At 39.5% G+C, this 21,751-nt stretch overlaps 1 protein-coding gene, 1 long non-coding RNA gene and 1 pseudogene across 24 annotated transcripts in view; 1 reads left to right on the top strand and 2 right to left on the bottom strand.

Annotated features, from left to right (window-relative positions):
* Positions 1-10,258, bottom strand: part of LOC143887925 (uncharacterized) — a 35,610-nt gene extending 25,352 nt beyond the window's left edge. For 8 of the 22 annotated variants that reach the window (XR_013254422.1, XR_013254428.1, XR_013254414.1 and 5 more), the window contains exons 1-3: positions 10,121-10,258; positions 9,379-9,487; positions 6,735-6,848 (exon numbers count right to left, since the gene is read on the bottom strand). This is a non-coding gene — a long non-coding RNA (uncharacterized LOC143887925). Of the gene's footprint in view, positions 1-3,827; positions 3,918-6,734; positions 6,849-7,278; positions 7,432-7,859; positions 8,881-9,378; positions 9,488-10,120 lie in introns of those variants that run through there. The other 14 variants (XR_013254419.1, XR_013254432.1, XR_013254433.1 and 11 more) reach the window with 8 other exon arrangements.
* Positions 4,012-5,739, top strand: LOC143887898 (ABC transporter B family member 14 pseudogene; annotated as a pseudogene).
* An 8,525-nt stretch (positions 10,259-18,783) lies between the features above and the next one.
* Positions 18,784-21,216, bottom strand: LOC143887927 (copper ion binding protein). Of its 2 annotated transcripts, none has more exons than XM_077392172.1 (3): positions 21,027-21,216; positions 19,541-20,102; positions 18,784-19,253 (listed from the first exon to the last, which is right to left on the bottom strand). In XM_077392172.1, the coding sequence occupies exons 2-3, from the start codon at positions 20,066-20,068 to the stop codon at positions 19,206-19,208; spliced, it is 576 nt and encodes a 191-aa protein (XP_077248287.1). In that variant the 5' UTR covers positions 20,069-20,102; positions 21,027-21,216; the 3' UTR covers positions 18,784-19,205. The 2 variants fall into 2 exon arrangements, with proteins under 2 accessions (XP_077248287.1, XP_077248288.1); XM_077392173.1 differs by having other exon boundaries at positions 20,947-21,216.
* Positions 21,217-21,751: the final 535 nt, after the last annotated feature.

Raw genomic sequence — 21,751 nt, forward strand, 5'->3', positions numbered from 1 at the left:
ACGAAGGGAAGCAGCCGGCTGCCACGTTTTGCCCAACAAGGTAGCCCCTCATGTTTTCTTTGTAGTACACCTTCTGGCTCTTGGCTCATTGATTCAGAAGCATCTCATCATATGACTGATAATCCTAAGTCCTAGCCTTATCTCTTCATTCTAGTCGTTTCCTTCTATGGGTCCTCGTACTGTTACCATAGCTGATTAGACTACATCCCATGTCACCGGGGTTGGTGTAGTCTCCACATCGGCAGGTCTTCATTTGTTTTTCGTTCTTTTTGTCCTATCGTTTCATGTTAGTTTATTATCAGTTAGTCAGTTAACTAAATCTCTACATTGTTCTGTTTCTTTTTTTTCTCTCTTACTGTGTTTTTCAGGATCTGAAGATTGTGACGAGGATTGGTTTGGGTCGTGAGATTGATGGTCTCTAGTCCTACTACTTAGATCAGACCGGAACTGGTGTTGCACTCAGTATGATGCCTATCAGTGGCATGGCCGTTTGGGCCACCCACCTGCTGACAAGCTTCGGAAGTCCTTTTTTGTATCGAGTCTTGTCCCGTCTTTTACCTGCGAGTCTTGTGAGTTGGGAAAGCATCATCGCGTCTCTTTCCCTTCTCGTGCTAGTATCTGTGTGTCGCGTCCTTTTGAACTAATTCATTCTGATATATGGGGTCCATCTCGAACTACTTCATTACATGGTTTTAGATACTTTGTCATATTTTTTGATGATTATTCAAGGGAACATGGTTATTTTTACTTAAAGATCGTTCTCAAGGGTCTAGTGCCTTTCGTACTTTTTACTCTGAAGTGGCTACCCAGTTTAAATGTTCTATTAATTGTTTACGTACTACTAATGCAAAGGAATATTTTCCTGTGGACAATGGGTTTCATCATTTTCTTGATTCTCATAGCATCATTCATCAATCATGTGCATACACGTCTTAGCATAATGGAGTTGTTGAGAGGAAGATTTGTTACTTGCTTGATATGACTCGAACTTTGATATTTCTGTTAACTTACCAACTTCTCCAAAAGCTTAAGCTGTTGGAGAAAGGCGTTATTTGTCTTTTACACTATAACACTCCCCCGCACGTGTGGCCCACTTGGCAAATGTTAAAGTATAAAAGATAAATAACGCCTTTCTCCAACAGCTTAAGCTTTTGGAGAAGTTGGTAAGTTAACATGGTATCAGAGCCAAAGGTCTTGAGTTCAAACCTCCCGGATAGCAAAAATCCACATGCAATGGTCGGCCCAAAGTGGGACCACTTGGCAAATAGTTGCAGGCCTCGCACAGTTGCATATCCTATCTCACAGTTTATTTCTTATGAGCATCTCTCACCTTCATTTCGCTCACTTTTTGCTAGTATGTCCTCGATTACTGTGCCTAAGTCAGTTACAGATGCTCTATCTCATCCTGGTTGACGGACTGCCATGGCCACTGAGATGACTTTCCTTCACTCCAATAAAACGTGGGATTTAGTTCCCTCTCAATTTGGAGCACGAACCATTGGGTGTCGTTGGGTGTTCGCTATTAATTATCATCCAGATGTATCTGTTGAATGGATGAAAGCTCGCCTTGTTGCAAAAGGGTACACTCAGACATTTGGGGTGGACTATCAGGAGACTTTCTCCCCTATGGCCAAGATACCATCAGTTCGTGTCTTGATCTCTATAGCTGTTAATCGTGGTTGGCCACTATGTCAACTAGATGTTAAGAATGCTTTCCTTCATTGCGATCTTGCTGAGGTGTATACGGAGCAACCTCCTGGGTATGTTGCTTAAGTGGAGATGAGCTCCTCAGTCTGTCGCCTGCGTAAAGTTATTTATGGTATGAAGCAATCACCTAGTGCGTGGTTTGGACGATTGAGTGATGCTGTTTTACGCTTTGGTCTTAAGCAGTGTGCCGTCAATCATTCAGTCTTCAGCCACAAGTCTACTGCTGGTTACATCCTTTTGATAGTGTATGTGGATGACATTGTAATCACAGGAGATGACATTGTAATCACAGGAGATGACAAAGCTAGCATACAAAGGTTGAAGACCTTCCACCAAGGAGAATTTTCTACTAAAGATTTGGGTCTTCTCAGGTATTTCAATACCTTGGAATTGAAGTAGCACACTCTCGTTATGGGCTCTCCTTGTCGCAAAGGAAATGTCTTAGATATTTTGAAGGAGACAGGTTAAATGGGGGTGAAGCCTACAACTACTCCTATGGACCCGAATGTTAAACTTCTCTCAAAACAGGGAAAGTTGTTAGATGATCCTGGTCGAAATAGAATGCTAGTTGGGAAGTTGATCTATTTGACTGTCACTCGTCCAAGCATATCACTTGTAGTATGCGTGGTTAGTCGCTTCATGAGTTCTCAACGAATCTCCCACTGAGAAGTTATAATTCAAATCATTAAGTACTTACAGGGTACTCTAGGCAAAGGCTTGTGTTTTAGGAAATATGGCCATGAGAAAATAGAGAGATACACCGATGCAGATTAGGCAGGATCTCCAGCAGACAGGAGATCGACCACAGGATATTGCCATTTGTTCGAGGTAACTTGGTGTCGTGGAGAAGTAAAAAGCAAGATGTCGTTGCCAACTCAAGTGCAGAGGCAAAATATCGAGCCATGTCCTATACTAGTGGAGAGCTAATTTAGCTTCGATCCTTTTTATCAGAGATTGGGATTTCATTGACGTCTCCAGCTTAGTTGTATTGTGACAATAGCGTTGCAATTCATATTACGACAAATCCTGTATTCCATGCACGAACCAAGAACATTGAGGTGGCTTGTCACTTCATTCGTTAGCGGAATCGGGATGGTGAACTTTGCACATTGTTCACTCGGTCTACATACCAGCTTGCAGCTATATTCACCACGCCATTGGGTCCTACAAAATTGAAAGATACTTGTAACAAGCTTGGAATGTACAATATATACATTCCTGATTGACAAGGAGTGTTGGACGTATTCACATGTTGAGGGTATTACTAAAAGGGCATACTTGTACTCTCTCTCTCTCTCTCTCTCTCTCTCTCTCTCTCTCTCTCTCTCTATATATATATATATATATATATATATATATATATATATATGAGAGAGAGAGAGAGAAGGGTTCCTACGCTCGAGCGCAGATAGCTTATCTGAGCTCGAGTGCAGGAAACAAGGGTGGGGCCACATTGTTGGGGTGATCCTAAGCATTCATTTGAAAGGCCCCATCATGGATGGGGTGTGTACCAAAAAAAAGCTTCATTGGATCATCATAGGGTGTCCATTTGTGGGGGTGAAAATGGATAGATATTGTTTGTCCACTAATCTGCCCATTTTTTCACCCCACAAATGGACGCCTGAAGATGATCTAATGGGGCTGATTTTTGGTGGACACCCTATCCATGAAAAGGCCTTCCAAATGAATGCTTTGGATCCCCCCCAACAATGTGGGCCCAACCCTGTTTTCGCACTCGAGCGCAGATAAGCTGAAACCCTTTACTCAGATATATATATATATATTATAATCGTGTGGGGGAGCCATTACTCTTACACATTCTTTCTCTCATCTTCCGTCTCTTCTCTTCTCTCCTATCCTCTCTCTCCAATGCAGAAGTTAACAAGTGGGAGTTGCCATTTCAGGTAATTGTGCTCAACATAAGTAACAAATGCATGTACAGCGCATTTTCAAAGTTTTATCTACACTCATAACCATTTAACTTAAGGTTTTTCAATGAAAAATTATCTAGCATTGCTAAAGGGGACAGGAGCTTAACATTAACATCTCAGAAAACAATGATTTTCTAGTCATGAACATGTCAACTCATTTGGCTCCAGAAAAATATAACAAGAATTTACCTCTTGAAAAGCCGCTAGAACTCATCTAAAAGGATCTTTTGGAATGTGATCATATGAGGCCAGATGCACGAGGGTGGCAACCTATAATGACTGGTTCACCCCAGTAATTATCAATATTTCCAGTTACTTATTATGATCCTCTTGAAAATCACAGGGTATACTATAATTAGTCTTTTTAACATAGATGAGCATTAAATTCCAATCGCCTTCACATGAAAGTCTTCATCAACATTCTAAAGTAGGATGTATTATGTTTAGACTGAGATATTTGTTGCAATTTGCAAACAGAACATACTTCAAAATCAGCATTCTTTTTTGCTCTAGAAATTAAATTGAATTGATTATACTCTTATAAGGGAAAGTTTATGGCACTTTTCAAAACAGAAATGAATTTGAGTTTTTTCCATGTCAATATCTCGCAGCTGTGCTTCGTAACGAGATAGCCTGGTTTGAGAAACCAGAAAACAATGTGGGCTTCCTTACTTCACAAATCATCAATGACACCTCCCTCGTCAAAACCATATTCTCCGACCGTATGTCTGTCATCGTTCAATGGATATCTTCCATTCTAATTACGACCACTGTGGGCATGATTGTTAACTGGCAAATGCACCTAGTAGCTTGGGCTGTGATGCCTTGTCACTTTATCGGTGGCCTTATTCAAGCCAAGTCAGCCAAAGGATTCTCCGGTGATTTTACTGCTGCTCATCAAGAAATTGTCTCTCTCGCCTCCGAATCCGCAACTAACATCAGAACTGTGGCCTCTTTCACCCATGAAGAACAAATATTCGAGAAAGCCAAGCTCTCTCTGAAAGAGCCAATGAAGAAGAGCAGGATTGAGAGTGTCAAATATGGGATTATTCAAGGGTTATCCCTTTTTTTATGGAACATTGCCCATGTCGTTGCCTTCACGTACACCATCATTTTGGTAGATAAGAATCAAGCCAGCTTTGAGAACGGAATAAGGTCATACCAGATTTTCTCACTCACAGTACCTTCAATCACAGAATTATGGACACTAGTCCCCACAGTAGTCTCTGCCATCAGCGTACTAACGCCTGCATTCCATACCCTTGAACGGAAAACCGAATTGACCCCGATATGCCGGAAAATTCAAACCAGCAAAGGATCAAAGGCACAGTTGAATTTGAAAATGTTAGTTTCAATTACCCATTGAGGCCAGAAACGACTATACTAAACAATTTCAGTCTATCAATTGAAGCTGGATTGAAGGTGGCACTTGCCGGACCCAGTGGAGCGGGAAAATCCTCTGTTTTGGCTCTTCTGTTAAGGTTCTATGATCCTTGCAAAGGAAGAATTATGATAGATGGGAAGGACATAAGAGAACTTAATCTGAGATGGTTGAGAAGCCAAATAGGGCTGGTTCAGCAAGAGCCTCTTCTCTTTAGTTCCTCAAGTAGAGACAATATCTACTACAGAAACGAGACAGCTACAGAGACTGAAATTGTGGAGGTAGCAATTGAAGCAAATATTCACAAGTTTATAAGCAGTTTACCGGATGGATACGATACAGTTGTGGGGGAGAAGGGTTGCCAACTTTCTGGGGGACAGAAGCAAAGAATATCTATTGCGAGAACACTACTTAAGAGACCTGCAATTTTGCTGCTAGATGAGGCTACAAGTGCGCTTGATGCCGTGACTGAAAGAGCAGTATTGAGTGCTCTAGGATCGCTGGAGAAATCTATTCAGTCACTGTCTAAAAGCACCCAGATTACAATTGCACATAGGCTTTCCACCATAGTGAATTCAGACATAATTGTCCTGATGGATAAAGGTGAGGTTGCAGAAATGGGTCACCATTCAACCTTGATTGCAGCAACTGATGGGGTTTACTCAAGATTGTACCATCTTCAGAAAAGCTAAGCGATATATTATGATGATACGGAAAACTTGATTGAAATTTAGAACTTGTAGCTGATAGATTATATATAAATGTCAATAGACAGACACTAAAGATTAAGCTAGGGAATTCTGTAACTTCCCTAAAATGAATAAAAGAGCAGACCGTGAATGCTATGATATAATGATAATTATTTCCAACCCTGGCAAAGAAAATAATATATAACAAAAGGCCGTTATTACCTTAGACATGTGCATAGGATCATTGATCTACATACCAATCTTTTATGCTTTTAAGAAAATTATATCTATGGTCTTAAGCCGCTCCATCTCTTCCCCATTGGAATCTCAGGATCAACGTAACTAAGACCGAAAACAACAAATAAATAATAACGAATTAAACTGGATTTGAAGTTAAGAAAATATGAGACCCAGTTTAACCACTATTGAGGCTTCTTCAGTGTGTGCACCCACTCTTTCCATAAACTTCTACCATCCAGCATTCTCCTGAAGAGATCTTTCCAAAGCTGTTGTTCTCATAAGTTAAGACCAAAGAGATAATGTGATGCTCATGTTGCCATGCATAGAATGCCAGAATTCTAGTAGAATTACATAAAAGTATAAAACAACCAATGCTACTTATATCCAATGCTATCTTGGTAACATCCCAGATACATTATCAGCTAGTAGAAATTAAGTCATCAGTACTAGTGTCTTGGAACAAACAACCAGCAGAAATGTGACTCTTTAGCATCAGTCACAAGGATATGCCTAGTGATGATATATGAGATATTCTTTTAGTTCAAAAGATTGTTTGCACAACTTCCAATAAGAATTAGCTTTGTTGAATCAGAAAAAATCATGCCAACAAGAAACAGTGGGCAATCTTCATTGAGATATAGTGTCCAGAATAACATGCAAAAGATTCACTCAAACCCGAGTCCATGCTCCATTGAACATTGGAGCTTGCCAATACATCAGTCATGCAACTCTAACACAAGCAGCGAATGTAGCATTTTCAAATAAAAGATATAAACAATCACTTACCTGACCAGGGTCTAAAATTAGAAGGCAGTATTGTTCTGCAATCCCATCGGATCTCTTATGGATTTGAATCCCAACATTAGCTCTGAACGGCCATCATGCTGGAAATACAAAGGCCTGTTTATTGGTACCATCAAGAAAGTATGACATTATTAAAAATATATATATCTTCCTACTCTCTTATTTAGAATGAGTATCGAGCACAATTTGAATATATAGTTTATCACAGTTCACCAGCCTATGGCAATGGATGTGATATTAGACCTGACCCAAATGGGATGAATCACGACTCACGTTCTCTCACTGACAATAACATGTTGTGAGTCACTCGATCTGCTAAAACATTGTCAGCAAATTAATTCCATAACCATTCAACAAGTAACTAAAGACCATTGAACTTTTTTTGTCAAAAATTTAGTTAAATTCATCTTGATCTCCCAAGGGATGGTTGCTCTTTTGAAAGGAAGTCGTCAAATACTCCTCACTCTAGTACATGCATAGATTTTTTTCATGCTTGTTGCGGTTGATTGGGAATAACACAACTTACACAGAGCAGAAACTTGTACATTAGTACATTAAACTGTTCAATTTTCCTCTCGCCTCTACAATTTAGTACCATTGCTCGTGCCCCTGGATGTGTGTCATGAACTGAAGCTGACAAGGATTCAATTGCTTTACTACCAAGATCTATTATCCTTGCCTGATGCCCAAAAGAGAGAAAGAGTGTCACACATTAAGAAGTCCCAATCCATTTATTTGAATAAGAGCCAAATGTATCAAGACCCATATCCCAACCAATCTCAAGCCATTCTCCATAATCGATAGATACACTCCTTTATCCTAGAAACAGGTAATAATGTAACCACATTTAATAAATCTACATGCGGATCTCAACAAGAAATTGAAAACAATGGTTGAAAAGCATGCTGTTGAATATGCCTAGATCAACTGATGGTGAAATTTTTAAAATTTAAAGAACTTGGAAAAAACATATAATAACAATCATCAAAGTTCTTAAATCTTGAAATTATCAAGCAGTCAATGCCTCTCTATGACCTAAGTATAGAACAATGTCATGAAAAGATTGAAATCGAATAAAAAAAAATTATGCTACAAAAGAGATCACACTGTTCCAGCTCTGAAAGTTTCAGTTGTTGCAGAAATCTGAGAAACCGTTATTTCTCTGGAGATTAGTGAAAGGCAAACAGGAAAGAAATTTTGAGGGACAAAAGAAATACTAAAGAGCTATGAAATTAAGGGAGGTTAGAAACCCTAGAATTCGAAAAAGTTCCGCGCTTTTCTCTTTCTACTAGTAACGGAAGCTGTGGTTGCCCATAGACTAGTAAAGAAGGGATTTGCAGAAAAATAATAAGAGATACAAAAACTTTTGCACACACCAACCGTTGTAACCGTGAATTACGGCAGACATTTAACGCTTTTTGATGCCAAATCACTTTACCAGGGGTGTGAATCATCCTACAGGGGATGCGAATATATCATCACCCTAAATTATTTTGGAAAAGTGGAAAACACTTCTAAAACGGGTTCCCGTTTAGAAAATAAAAACGATGATGAAATTCACCGATGATTTTGCAATTTCAAAGTGATTTTTTGAAGGAAAAATTACCAATGGTGGAAAAAAAATTAGGAGGAATTATCAACAGGACCCATGCTTTTCACAAATAATCAACGGGGGACAAAAGAGGTCTTGAAAATGCTCTTTGCTATGCATTTACAAGTTACAACACGTTTTCACCTTGTTTTTCCCTTCTTCCCTCTTCTTTTACTTTTCCATTTTCACCTTTTTGATTTTTTACCCTACTAGTCATCCTCCTTGGTCAGCCACCATTGTTTCTGGCAAGTCTTGAAAACTTGAAAGTTGAGTTCTTACCATCTATCTCTCTATATCTATGTTTTGTTTTTCTTTTTTTAGGGTTTTGCACTATTTTTTTCGTTCCTCTGTTTCTGATTTATCTTGTTTAGGGTTTAAGCGGTTTGTATTTTCGGGTGTGTTCCGGAGATAATGCATGGATTGGCTTCACTCACTTTTTGGAAGACTAATGGTTGTATAAGAAAATTTTGATATAATACCTGAATGGATGGCTACACATTTTTTGATGTACTTAAAATTTTTTTGTCATACACGAATTGGGATGTAGTACATGAAGCACATTTAATGAATATAACATCCGTTTCTTTTATTATTTCTATCATGAGCATAATTGTAATGCCATTAGAAGAGTTGCTATAGGCAGGGGTAGCAGAAGGGATTTATCAACTCTCTGGAAGGGGGTTAGCAACTCTCAAAAGTAGGGTTATCAATTTCCGAATGGGCTTATCAAGTGCCTAAAAATTGCCCGAGGATATTGGAGTTTTGGAAGGGGTTTTTCAAGTCTCTGGGATTGGGGTTATTTAGTAACAATAAGAAAAGCAATATGGGCCTCAGTAATATACCAAACTATAAAGATAAATGATCATTCCCATCTTGGGCTTAGTAGGATCAATGATCAAGAAAAGCAATATGGGCTCAGGAAGATATTTGATAGCACATTGCCATCTTGGTCTATAACATGAAATACTGCAAGAGAAAAGAACAAGCACAGAATCAATAAATGAGGATCTTATGAGAGAGAGAGAGAGAGACTACCATCCATAAACCATTCCCCATCTGAAGAAATGTATGCCCTGCTAATGGTAAGGTTCAAATCAGTCAAAACCTGCACAACCTCCAGCAAGCTTCCATACTTGTTATCAGCCTGTAAAAATTCAAAAAGCAGAGAAGATGTAGCAGCCATCAGTCGGGTGCTAAAGGTAACCAGCATAGTTTAACAATATTGAGGGCTAATGAAAATTTTAAAACATATAGCAATAGCCGTAATATATTACTAATCAAACCAGAGAAGAGGGACATCAGAATGCATACAGAAAGACCATTCAAAAAATTGTAGAGAAAGGAAGAGGTCTAGCCTACTAAACAGAAAAATATATATAGGACAAAAATCAGAAACAGGACATAGGCTTTTCTCCTTAATTTTTTGAATCGGGCTTTAAAAGGGTGTCAATCCGTAGCCTCAGGCAGAAGTCATGGTGGAATTATGAAAAAGAAGATGAGGAAACCAAAAGAGACGGAAAAAAAAAAGGACGAATAAGTGGAAAACCTCAGAAGAAAGAGGAGAGACTTGTTTGCACCATCCAGATCAATATCCCACAGGGATAAATATTATATTTCCCATCTAAACAACATTTGATCAAATTAAACTCCATTAAAGTCATGAACAAAGTGATTATAATACAATAAATGAAGAGGGACATCTGATAACAATCAGTTTGATAAAATACAAGAATCTAACCGAATTCAGTCGATAATAGAAAAAATATTGTAAACTTACCACCATTGTCCTCTCGACCAGCAATGGAAGATGTAATAGATGCCCAGGCCTGAGGCCGAGGAACGACTCCTTGAAACTTCTATTCGAATAAATACAGAAGCTTTGTAAAAGAGAGTTAAGGGGTGGGAGAGAGGAAGTACCGATTTTCCCTTTTAGAATAGTAAGTACAGCTGGCGATGATATGATAGTTGTCGCTCCAGATATCATACGTGTAGCTACGGAGGAGATGAAACCTGTCGCTTGCATTTTTTGCCGTATTGGCAAGACAACGCAGAGAATGAAATGACACAAATGCCCTAAGAAAGGAGGACACAAAGGAAAGTTTTACGGAAATAAAATTAGGCTGTAAACGGTATTTAGACAAAAGGCGCAGACGCATCTGATATTTTGGGTTTTCCCTTTTACTCCACACTATAGGATGATCCAAAATTCCAAACTGGCCATGTGATGGGCCATAACATAAATAGGTTGTGTCAAGAACTTATTTCCGTAGGATGATCCTAGCCCTCTCATCGATAGAATTTTCTATAAATAATATGTAATTCCTTAGATCAGAGGGCTAGGATCATCCTATGGAAATGATTTTTGGGGCACAACCTATTTAATTTTCGAAAAATACAGGACTATAAGGGCTTACAATACCATATAAAACCTCGATTTGGGTTTTTACAGGCAGCAGCGGATCCAGGTCACTTTTTGCCAGGTTTACCGATAATTCACGCCAAATGTAATTAAGAACGCCTTGATTGGATCTGATTTGTTGGTCAGAACTGCAACTATAAATCAGGCCAAATGCTGTTGAGAATATTGTGATCGGATGATCTAAGCCCTTGATCTATCAAGCCTTGCATGTTTAGCAGTTATATATATATATAAGAGTTAGGGAGATGAACTTATAAAGCAACTAGCATTCCCGGCCCATGCAGTGCATGATGTTAAACGGTGGGCCGATCAAATATGTTGGCAATTTTCCTTGACAATAATATTTCGTGGGAAAAACTGAATGACAGTAGATTTTTTTTCTTCATGTCTGGATTTGGTGGAGATGGTGGGCCCATTCGATGCATGGATTTGAGTAGACTTGGTAGGACCAACCCAATCAAAACATTGCAGGCCCTACGCTGAGCAAAGCTCGAATTAATTTAATCCTTTCCATGTTAGTTTTCTTTTACAACACAATTTAATCCTTTCCATGTTAGTTTCTTTTACCACATATCCAAAGCTCAAATTAAAAGAATGGAAACATTAACTGAAGCGGCTTATTTGGAGGAAACTAACCAATGGATGGCTCCCACGGTCGATTCTCATGTCCAAAAAAAGATATAGGAACTCCCATCATGGTAGGTATCCGCCCCTAGACATATAGTTTGTAGAAATAAAGTGGGGCCCACATTGTTGAATGATCCAAACCATACATTTGTTGGACTCCGACGTGCACATAAAATCAGCCCCATAAAATGATCCTAACCCTCCAATGTGTTTAATGACACTTAAGAATAGACCTGGCAAAAGGCGACCCGTGCCCGCGGGTCGACCCGACCCACCCGCAAATTTGCGGGCACGGGTCTAAGTTTTAGTGACCGGTCAGAATCTAACCCGCGGGTGACCCAACCCGCAAAAACACCGGTCGGGTCGGGTCAACCCGCGGGCACCCGCATTTTTACCTTATTTTTTTATTTATTTTTTAGAATGTTATCAGCACTACTGTTTTAGTGTTTTTTACGAGGGAACTCCTCACTTTATAAAAAGTACGGTACCCACCATAGGATTATCCAAACCGTCCATTAGATGGGCCATAGCCTAAATAGGTTATGCCCCAAAATTATTTCCATTGATTGATTCTAACCCTCCGATCTATAGAGGGTTAGGATCAACCCTCTAACATTCAGATTGGAGGGTTAGGATCATCCCATACTATACTTTTAATAAAGTGAGAGTGCGCTCATAAGAAAACACAGTGTTGATAACATTTTCTTCTTTTTTTATTTTATAATAATTTGCTACCAGACTTCTCCAATGGCAACTTCTCGTCATGTGGCCATCTGGGGCGCAAAGTTGCGCAATGGCAAATGTTGCTAGCGAAACAAAAAAAAAGTAATCATTACACAAGTAAAATAGCTAAAGTTTATAAAGTTTTAAATGAAAAATTAAGTAGAAAGGGTTGTAAAGTTGTAAAATTACAAAAAAAAAAAAAAAAACTAATAAAATATAAAAAGTTATGACAATTACCGGAAAAACAGATACGGTTAAATCAGAGAATTATTACAATATATATTTGCGGGATTTGCGGGTGACCCGTACCCGCCCGTGTGGGGTCTGGGTACATGAAATGGCTACCCGCAGAATCGAGGGTATTTTTTACCCGTACCCGTACCCGCTGGGTCCGTACCCGTACCCACGCGGGTTACCCGTTTGCCAGGTCTACTTAAGAAGCATGTTCAAAATGTGGACCCCACTATAGTTTAAATGTTTTCTAACAGTCACTCATCATTATTCTTATAAATATCATAGACCATATTCATTTGTAATCTTACTTTGGTTTTTGGTAACAAAGGTTTAGATTTGGAGAGAGAGAGAGAGAGAGTCAGAGAGATAACATGGAGATGCCTCCGGGAATTAGGTTCCAGCCCAAAGATGAGGAGCAGATCTGGAATTACCTAAGGCCTAAGATTTTGGGCCAGAAACTCCCATGTCACGTAGTTGTACAGGGTGAAGTTTACGAGAAAGCACCCTGGTTCTTAGTGCTGGTACGTACGAAAATTAAAGAGACTCCATTCTTTAATTTAATTGCTGATTGATCTTGTTATAAATTGATATTATTGTTTGGTGCAGGAGTAAAAGGACTTGGTGAAGACATGGATGCGTGTTACTTCTTTGCTAGAAGAAAAAAGACATCAGACAAAGATAAGAGACCAAAACGAAAGGTCCCCGGTTATGGATCTTGGAAAGCATCACAGGGTGATAAAGAAATATTTGATAATGAAAGGAAATTGATGGGTGGAATGAAAACCTTGGTCTTTTACCACAAATGCAGAGAATGTAAGGTGAAAACCGATTGGATCATGCATGAGTATACTCTAGCCAATGATAGAGAACAGCCCGAGGTAAATAACCACTTAAAACTAGTTCATGTTTCTATATTTGTGTGTTTACATTATGAAACAACCAATTACACATGTGGCCGATCCTTTTTAGGTTTGCCGTACGTGCACATGAATTTTTAATATCAAGGAGTTATTTGGTTTAACCCCACAACATGCCTTGAGGCAATAGCTCTGGTACCATGTGAAACAATTAATTACTCCAAAAGCATAAATTGTTAGAGTTGGTGTATTTAATCATTTGTACATCAACACATATTTTATCAAAAAAATATTTTGGTGGAAGATATTATAGTTCTTGATTTTCTATCACATTTTCCTTTATAGTTATTCTCATTTTTTGTGTGCAGCCATTCCAAGAATGGGCCCTGTGCCGGATAGGAAACAATGTGAAGCCAGAGAAAGGAGAAGGTGATAATACTGTTTCGAATGAAGAGATGGAGGTTGACGACAATCAAGACAATGGGGATAATAATGTTTGCAATGAAGAGATGGACGTTGACGAAAATCATAATGGAGATCCAACAAATTCAATCACAGGAGGAAATGAGTCAGATCGGATGGTACTGGGAAATTCTATAGAAGATGAATCATCACCCGCAGGAGATTGGTGTGAAGAACTGTTTGGTTTGCTGAAGCAAGGGACGAGCATGGATGATATACTTTATGCTGTTGAATGCATATCAGCTGAATGCCCTTCAAACGGTTGGAGTGGCATTACTTAAGTTGGTCCTTGTTTGGATCTGGAGATGGAAAACTCAGCTCTTGTACTTGGTTTTTTCAAATAGTGGACAACTCTCTCTCTCTCCCGTGGATGTAGCTTTCCTTCTTGGAAGTGAACCACGTAAAAATCTCTTTGCTTTTGGATAGATAAAAAAAATACTAGTATCTACTGCCCTTGATATTTGATCCAACAGCAACTTCTTAAAAAGTGAGCTGCTGTTGGATCAAATATCAAGGGGGTACGGGTACGCTAACACAGGACTTAACGGTCAGCCACCATGTGAATACTCAAATTATATGGCGCCCGACCGCCAAGTCCCATGTGGGATTTGTACCATGCCCCTGATTGTTCTTGCCCCTACTTTAGACATATATAGCTCTAAGGATTAGGTAGTGGTATTGTTCCTGCTATTGTATACCTTTCTTTATTAAAATATTCTGGTAGGGGTCCGCCTAATCCTGCTTACCCATAAGAAAAAGGTCCCGTGAGGGCGGTACGTCAAAACTACCACCACCCTTAATATTTGATCAAAATATGAAAAGATAGCAATCCATATTCAATGGTAAGATATCCTCAATTTGAAGGGCCAGGATCATTTGAAAGATGATATTTTCAGGGCATGGCCCATCTTATCCATGTTATCATTTAATTAATAGATTATGAAAGTAATTTTCTCTCCAAAGTGGTAGGGATAGAAAATTATTTGTAGCTCCATCATGTGTGTAGAGATCTAGACCGTCTATCTATTCAGCCCACCATGGATGCACTACTGGCCAAAAATGCATTTTTGGACAATTCATGAATATTATAAATAAAAATGTAAAATTTAAGTGTGAGGGTTGGATTGCCCGAACAACGCAAGGTTAAGGGCGGGGCCACCAAATGGATTACTAACCATGCATACTTTAACAAGTGGAGCGCATGTCTATCAAAACACTTGGTGCAAATATCATACTGTAATCCTTTTTTCTTTTTTTTTTTGATTGGTAAGCTGGTGTTAAGCAGTGTTAACTAACCAACTTCTCCAAAAGTTTAAACTATTGGAGAAAGGCGTTATATATCTTTTATACTTTAACACTCCCCCGCACGTATAGCCCACTTGGCAAACACGTGACACATGTGATCCCACTTTGGGCCGACCATTACATGTGGATTTCTGCAATCCGGGAGGTTTGAACTCAAGAACTTTGGCTCTGATACCATGTTAACTAACCAACTTCTCCAAAAGCTTAAGCTACTGGAGAAAGGCATTATATATCTTATACTTTAAGAGGCAGGTCCCCGACCAGATATATTAATAAAAATGAAATGAGGATACAAGAAAGTAAATTACAATTGCAAGTAAATGTGCCCCATAAAATCTAAGTGAATCAGCTCCAGGAGCTCAGGGGGCGCAGGGGGGAGGGGAAAAGGAAAGCCTTTTACAGCACAATCTCACTTTGATAGGTAGTCAGCACAATCTCACTTCTCTCCATGTATCAGTGAGCTCCCACGATTGAAATTTTTTCAGATTACAGGCAATATGGGAAAGAAGGTCATACAACTTCCAAGGGTTTTCGATTTGTTGTTGACAATATCAGCCACAAATTTTGAGTCAGTCTCACACCACAGTTTGGTATAACCCATTTCTAAAGCCAGCTCTATGCCACGGTTTATAGCGTGGATCTCAAGAGCATAAATCTCTCCCTTGCTGAAGATTTCAGAGAAAATGGCTAGTGTCATCCCTTGGTTGTCTCGAAGGATTCCTCCCAGGCCACCCCCATTTGAATCCAAAGAAGCATCCGAGTTCAGTTTGACCTCCCCAATGTCTGGTTTTTGCCATGAGCAGGCTTTCGGCTCCATCGTTGCAAAGCTAAGATTATAGCTGAAATTTGAGGCTACTAGCAAGTTCTGAGGCTTTGGAGGATCTAAGCATTTCAACGATCTCATTCTAGTTTTGACATCATTCAAATTTGGCGAAGTATCAGCTGTTTGTGGCAAGATGAATTTTCAAAAACTCTTGCATTTCGTTCTCTCCATATCCGGTGAATGGAGGAAGTGAAAGTAATCTTCACAGCAGTTGTAGCTGGCCCACTACCTTTCCAGTGGGATCGGATCCAATTTTCTTCCTCAGCGAGATTGAGCAATAGCTTTCTTCTACTCCCAATTCTCCAAATAACAGATTTCCATATCCAAGCAGAGTAACTACATTTAAAGAACAGGTGATCGATATTCTCACTGACTAATTTGCAGAGGGAGCAAGTGAGATTAATATTGTGATTGAACTTTGATACTTTGTCGGTTGTGTTCAGCTTGCCAAGGAGAGCCTTCCAGGAAGTGAGGGAGTGACTAGGAATAAAGCCTTTAAACCAAACAGAGGAAGTCCAACGAGGACTTGAATGAGGGGTTCTAAGGGAGTTCCAGCAGCTCTTAGTTGTGAATTGGCCGTCAGTAGCAGGCATCCAGATGGGATGAGAGGTTTCATCATCACTCCAAATGGCCTTGAGAAGAATGTCTCTTACATCTTTGAGAGACGGCTTGTCAAGAATGGGATTCCATTCACCAGAGCTATGGATCTAATCTAAGACGTCTCAGAGAGGTGTCCATTCTGTGCCTCGAAACGAGATTGGATAGAGTTCCCATGGGATTCCAAGGCTGGTCCCAGATATCAATTTTGCTCTCATCTCCTACTCTGTAACATATATGGATTTTTGCATCTTCGCGAGCTCTGATTATGCTTCGCATACTCCATGAAGGTTTTGAAGGGATGTTGAACGTCCAGATATTCTTCCTATGAAGGTATTTCTGATGAAACCAGCTAGACCATAAAGAGTTGTTCTTGATTAGCTTCCAAAGAACTTTGACTTGCATTGCTCTATTTAGATCTTCAAGCTTGTGAATGCCCATATCACCATAATGTAATCCTTTCAATGTTAAACTCATTTATCACATTTACATCTACTCCTTTACACTAGAAGGAGGTGCGCAGGGGAGGAAAAGGGGGCGAATAAGACCGTGTTATTATTAAAACATGGGAGTGTGCAAATCATCATCTGACTTAAAAGCTATAAATGAAAATTATATTTTATATGGTGCTGCCCTGTAGTGGGGCCCGCATGGTTCTATAGGAGTGAAGGTAAATCCCGTCGATCTATGCCTATGCTTGGCAATATATTTCAGTCAGACGTGCTCAATCTAATCACATTGAGATTTATTTATTTTTGAATGGTAACTGAATATATTAAAAAGGGAAAGACCGAAAAAAAGGCCTCCCGCACCCCCATTAGGCCAAGATTACACACAGGATGAAAGGAAAAAAGGAAAAGCAAAACAAAAATAAATGAAGGAGGAAGAAAGTCGAAAAGCTCCAGAGACTGCTTGACCACACCCGCTTTAGCCAAACTATCAGCGATTTCATTGGCTGATCTCCTAACATGAAGGAAATCTACCGCGCATCCGACCGATATATCCTTGATTTCATCAAAAAATCGAAGAAATCTCCAAGGAGGATTCACCGAACCCTTAAGCCACCTAATGACGTTGACAGAGTCTCCTTCCACGATAGTGTTCGCTACCCTCTCGCTTCCTAACATCAGGAATCCTTGATAAGCGGCTCTGACTTTAGCTTCGTTAAAATCTGCGACACCTATAGGCCCGGAAAAAGCCCGCACAACATCCCCCTCTGAATTCTTAAGGACACCCCCTATCCCAGCTGGACCAGGGTTACCCAAGCTCGATCCGTCAAAATTTAGCTTAGAAAAACCTACTGGAGGATTGGCCCATTGCTGAGAGATACTAGGAGCGGGTACTTGACTGTTGCATACCCCTTTCCATCCCTCCCACAGGTCGAAAGCCGAAACAAATTTGAACATGGGCAGTGCCCTTGCCCATGAAATCGATAAGGCTACTACCTTGATATATAGGTAATAGGGAGAATTTGAACGCCCAGTGAAAATCCTATTATTTCTTTCCGACCACAAAATCCACAACGTAGCCATTAATGAAATCGACCACAAGACTTTACCTTTTGACCTCCATGGAGAAAACGCCCACCCCTCAAATAGATCCTTCACTTGGGAAGGAAATACCCACTCGATGCCGAATCTCGCCAGAACCCTTCCCCATACCTCTCGAGCGACTTTGCAATGGATAAATAAATGCTGCACTGATTCTCCGGCTTCGATACACATAGCACAATGATTGACTATGATCATATTCCTTGCTCTCAAAAAATCTACCGTTTGAATACGGCCTTGAATCACCGACCAACCGAAGAAGCAAATTCTAGGAAGAACCTTCATCTTCCACACTTTTGCCACAGACCGATTTGCCGCACACGGATATAGTCCTTTGTAGAAAGATTTAACCGAAAAATAACCCGATGAGTCCCACACCCAGATCCTCTTATCCGCCCCTGATGAACTAATGTACTTGTCATCTAATCACATTGAGCTTGCTTATCACCTTTGAGAGATCTCATTGCGTAGTGTTAATCAGATTGTTGATATCTTCAACAATGGTTTTTATTAGTCACATTTTAAGAAGGTTCAAAATCATTGCATCAAACACTTATCCAATAGTTTGATGAATAAGCATTCTTTCACAGAAAACAGTATTTACAAGATAAGAAAGAGGTGATCGAGAGATTTTGATTTCGATGCTACAGCCTAAAACACTAGCTATTCTGGCACCGTTGTCTGAGTGTTGACAAGGGAGCATTTGCCTTTGGCATAATGCTCCTGAAAATGAATTGCAAGAGTTGGGAGTTGGGAGTTGGCTAAATTCTCTTTTGGTTTCCAATATTGTAAGGAGAGATGAACGGCATTGCCTATTACACTGCCTAATAAAATGCTAAGAAGGGAAGATAAGTATATCCTTTTGAAGTTGATGAAGGAGAAAAATACAATGCTTTAAGTTCATGATGTTGCAATGGATGGTCACTTCCCTTGTGTGTTTTTGTGTAATTTTTTTCTCATGAAAAATGTTAATTCTAGAAAACACCCAGGAAGGAATGAACTCACTTTCAGTTGATGAATGATGGTGAGAGATAATCCATCATTGGCCCATAAGATTTGATGATGGGATCTAGAGGGGCTTGGTTTTGTTCGCTGATGGAAGGAGTACATGATGAACCAATTAAACCACCCGACTGCTAGTACAAGAGGGATACTCCGTATGTTTACACGGCAGGAAAGTAATCAACATTGAAAGGTCCAGAAATTTTGATGTGCTTTCTCACAGTTGGCGTAATAATTATGTTGTTCATTTTCAACAACACATTCTACGAAAATGATAGTGCACGATTAATCCTTACCAAAAGATTGAACATCTGCAAGAAGAAGAAAAATAATTGAAGAAACAAACTTCTATATGGAAGCATAACTTCAAATGCCTGTTTGGAATGATAATAATGAAAATTCATAATGGGACATGGGAAATGTAAACAACAACAAAAAAAGATGGGAAATGTAAAAAGTAATTTGAATCATTTGCATGGCAAACCATGATATTAGTTAAGCCGGGTTAGTCATCATATTGCACTCATGGAAACAAAATGTGGATAACTTGCAGTCAACGCAAAGTTTTGCAAGCCTATTTGTTAAGTGATGAACTCACCTGCTGCCTAGCCTTGCGAGCACAATCAGCAAAAGTTTTCACCACATGTGCACATTTTAGGGGGTCCTTGGCATGTTCCTTGTAACAATCATGACAGGCATCTTTCTCAGCTAAACATGGCATTGGTTTCTGGTAGGGGAGCTTGAACTCCTTGTCATGGAGCTCCTTTGCTTTCTGTGTTACTTCTTGAAGCATTTCGGCCTCCTGTTTTTGCAGACTCTCCAATACCCTTTCACTCTCTTGGAGGACGGATCGTATTGCATCCAGCTCTATATTTGCAACTGGGGGCGGAGTTGGGGGTACTGGCAAAAATAAAGGGGATTGGAGTGGCCATCCACCACCAGGCGTAACGGTGCGTGCATCAGAATTGTCGGAGATCTGCTTCTGATGCATCTTCCTCTGGAGTTGCTGAGACCCCTCTGGAATATTTGGTTTAGGCTTCTTTGTTTTCTTCTTTGTCTTGTCCCCATCATCAGTGAGCCGCCTGACCAGGTTGGAGCTTATCTGGATTGTAAATGATTCACCCATAATACTTCTTTTTTCTCGGAAACCCTCTCTGGACCTGAAAAAATCATAGGCGCAACCTCTTGAGGGAAAAACATAAAACCCAAATACGCACGCAGAATGATGTCAGACTACTCAGCATCAAAGAAGTAATGTACATGAGATCCTCTACACTAGCTCATTGGTGTAGCTTCATGAACAAGGTCTGATAAATATTGACTTTAAAGTACTGACCATGACACCCAAATTCAGTAAAATCCATCACTAGTTGTCTTCTTCTTCTTCTTCTTCTTTTATGACAGAAGGTATCCCCACCCCAATTATTAGGGCGGGACTATTCCCCACGGATGTGCGCAATCACCCATAAACCACGCACATCGGGTAAGCCCCAAGGGGATTTGAACTCGGGTCAATGGGGAGAATACCTATGACTTTAAGCCAAAGAGACACACCAGTAAACATGTAGAAGATACTCCGATTTACATATATTTGAGTGAAAAAACTATGCTAACCAGACTCATGGGTTGATGTAGATGGAATCCCACAAAAGCTACAACAACCTAATTTCTGCAAAGAGAGGATGCAACTATACAATTTTCAGTTCAGAGAAAAGAGATTGCAACTGAAGATAGGTGTCAGTTGCAAGGTAACAATGGATGATGGCCTTGACACAGACATCCATCAAGCCAGCAACCAGTGAAGAAATTGATTATTATCAAATATAGGAAAAACATCGTGTTGCAAATGGAAACAGGAAGCAAAACATAAAATTTAACCAATATTGCCCAACAAGAGCAATATAAATTACGATATCATGATAGATTCTATGTATTATCACCAAACTGCAAAACAGCAACAAAACATATAAAAAAATAAAGAAAATACTTGTGGTTACAGGATACCTAAAGGGAAATGAAATTCAATCAATCAGCAAAGAAAAAACCCTATAATTTTTTGCTGGGAAGGGTTTGTGAGGAATTACTGAAAGGAGAATCTTGGTGCTGTTGGTGTAGTTTTTTATTAACAAGGAGAAGGGCCAACGAAGCAGGGCTAGAAAAACTGGAACCTTCAGCGACAAACAACTAATTCTAACTCAAGACATCTCTGCAACTTCTTTGAAAAGTTAGGGCTTCAACTCGGACATTCTTGTCTGTTTTTCTTTTTGTCCTTTCTGATTTTCTTTTTTCCTTTGGCTCTGTTCACTTGCGTTCCCTGGAAAGCAGGTCCCCCCCTCCCCCGATCCGTTTAACATCCGAATCCGACAAGTACATCCGTTTATTCCAAATATCCGCATCCGTATTCGTATATCCGAATTCGGATATCCGGATTCGCATTCAAACTCGGATATTCGGATTCGCATTCGAATTCATATATCCGGATTCATTTTATTATTTTTAAAATAATTTTTAAAGGGTATTTTATTTTCCAAAATACTCTAAAAAACTGAGTAAAGAAGAAAATGGTGGCAAGACCTCAACCCTAACCTAAACGAACATTCAAAAATTTTGGAAAATTCGAAAAATTATTTCCCAAAATACCAGACCCGAACCCGATCTCGCTTTAAACTCAATTTTTGAGAGCATTTTGGGAAATAAAATACCCTTTAACATTCGGTTGATGTAGTCCAAGATTGGGAAATTCTGAAAAACTAATTTTTGGAAAATTCGAAAAACACAAGGAAAAAAGCATAATCCTAGAAAAACATGA

Source organism: Tasmannia lanceolata, unplaced genomic scaffold, assembly GCF_043159265.1.
Source record: "Tasmannia lanceolata isolate RefF3 unplaced genomic scaffold, GAP_Taslan_0.1 ptg000012l, whole genome shotgun sequence".
NCBI classification, from domain to species: domain Eukaryota; kingdom Viridiplantae; phylum Streptophyta; class Magnoliopsida; order Canellales; family Winteraceae; genus Tasmannia; species Tasmannia lanceolata.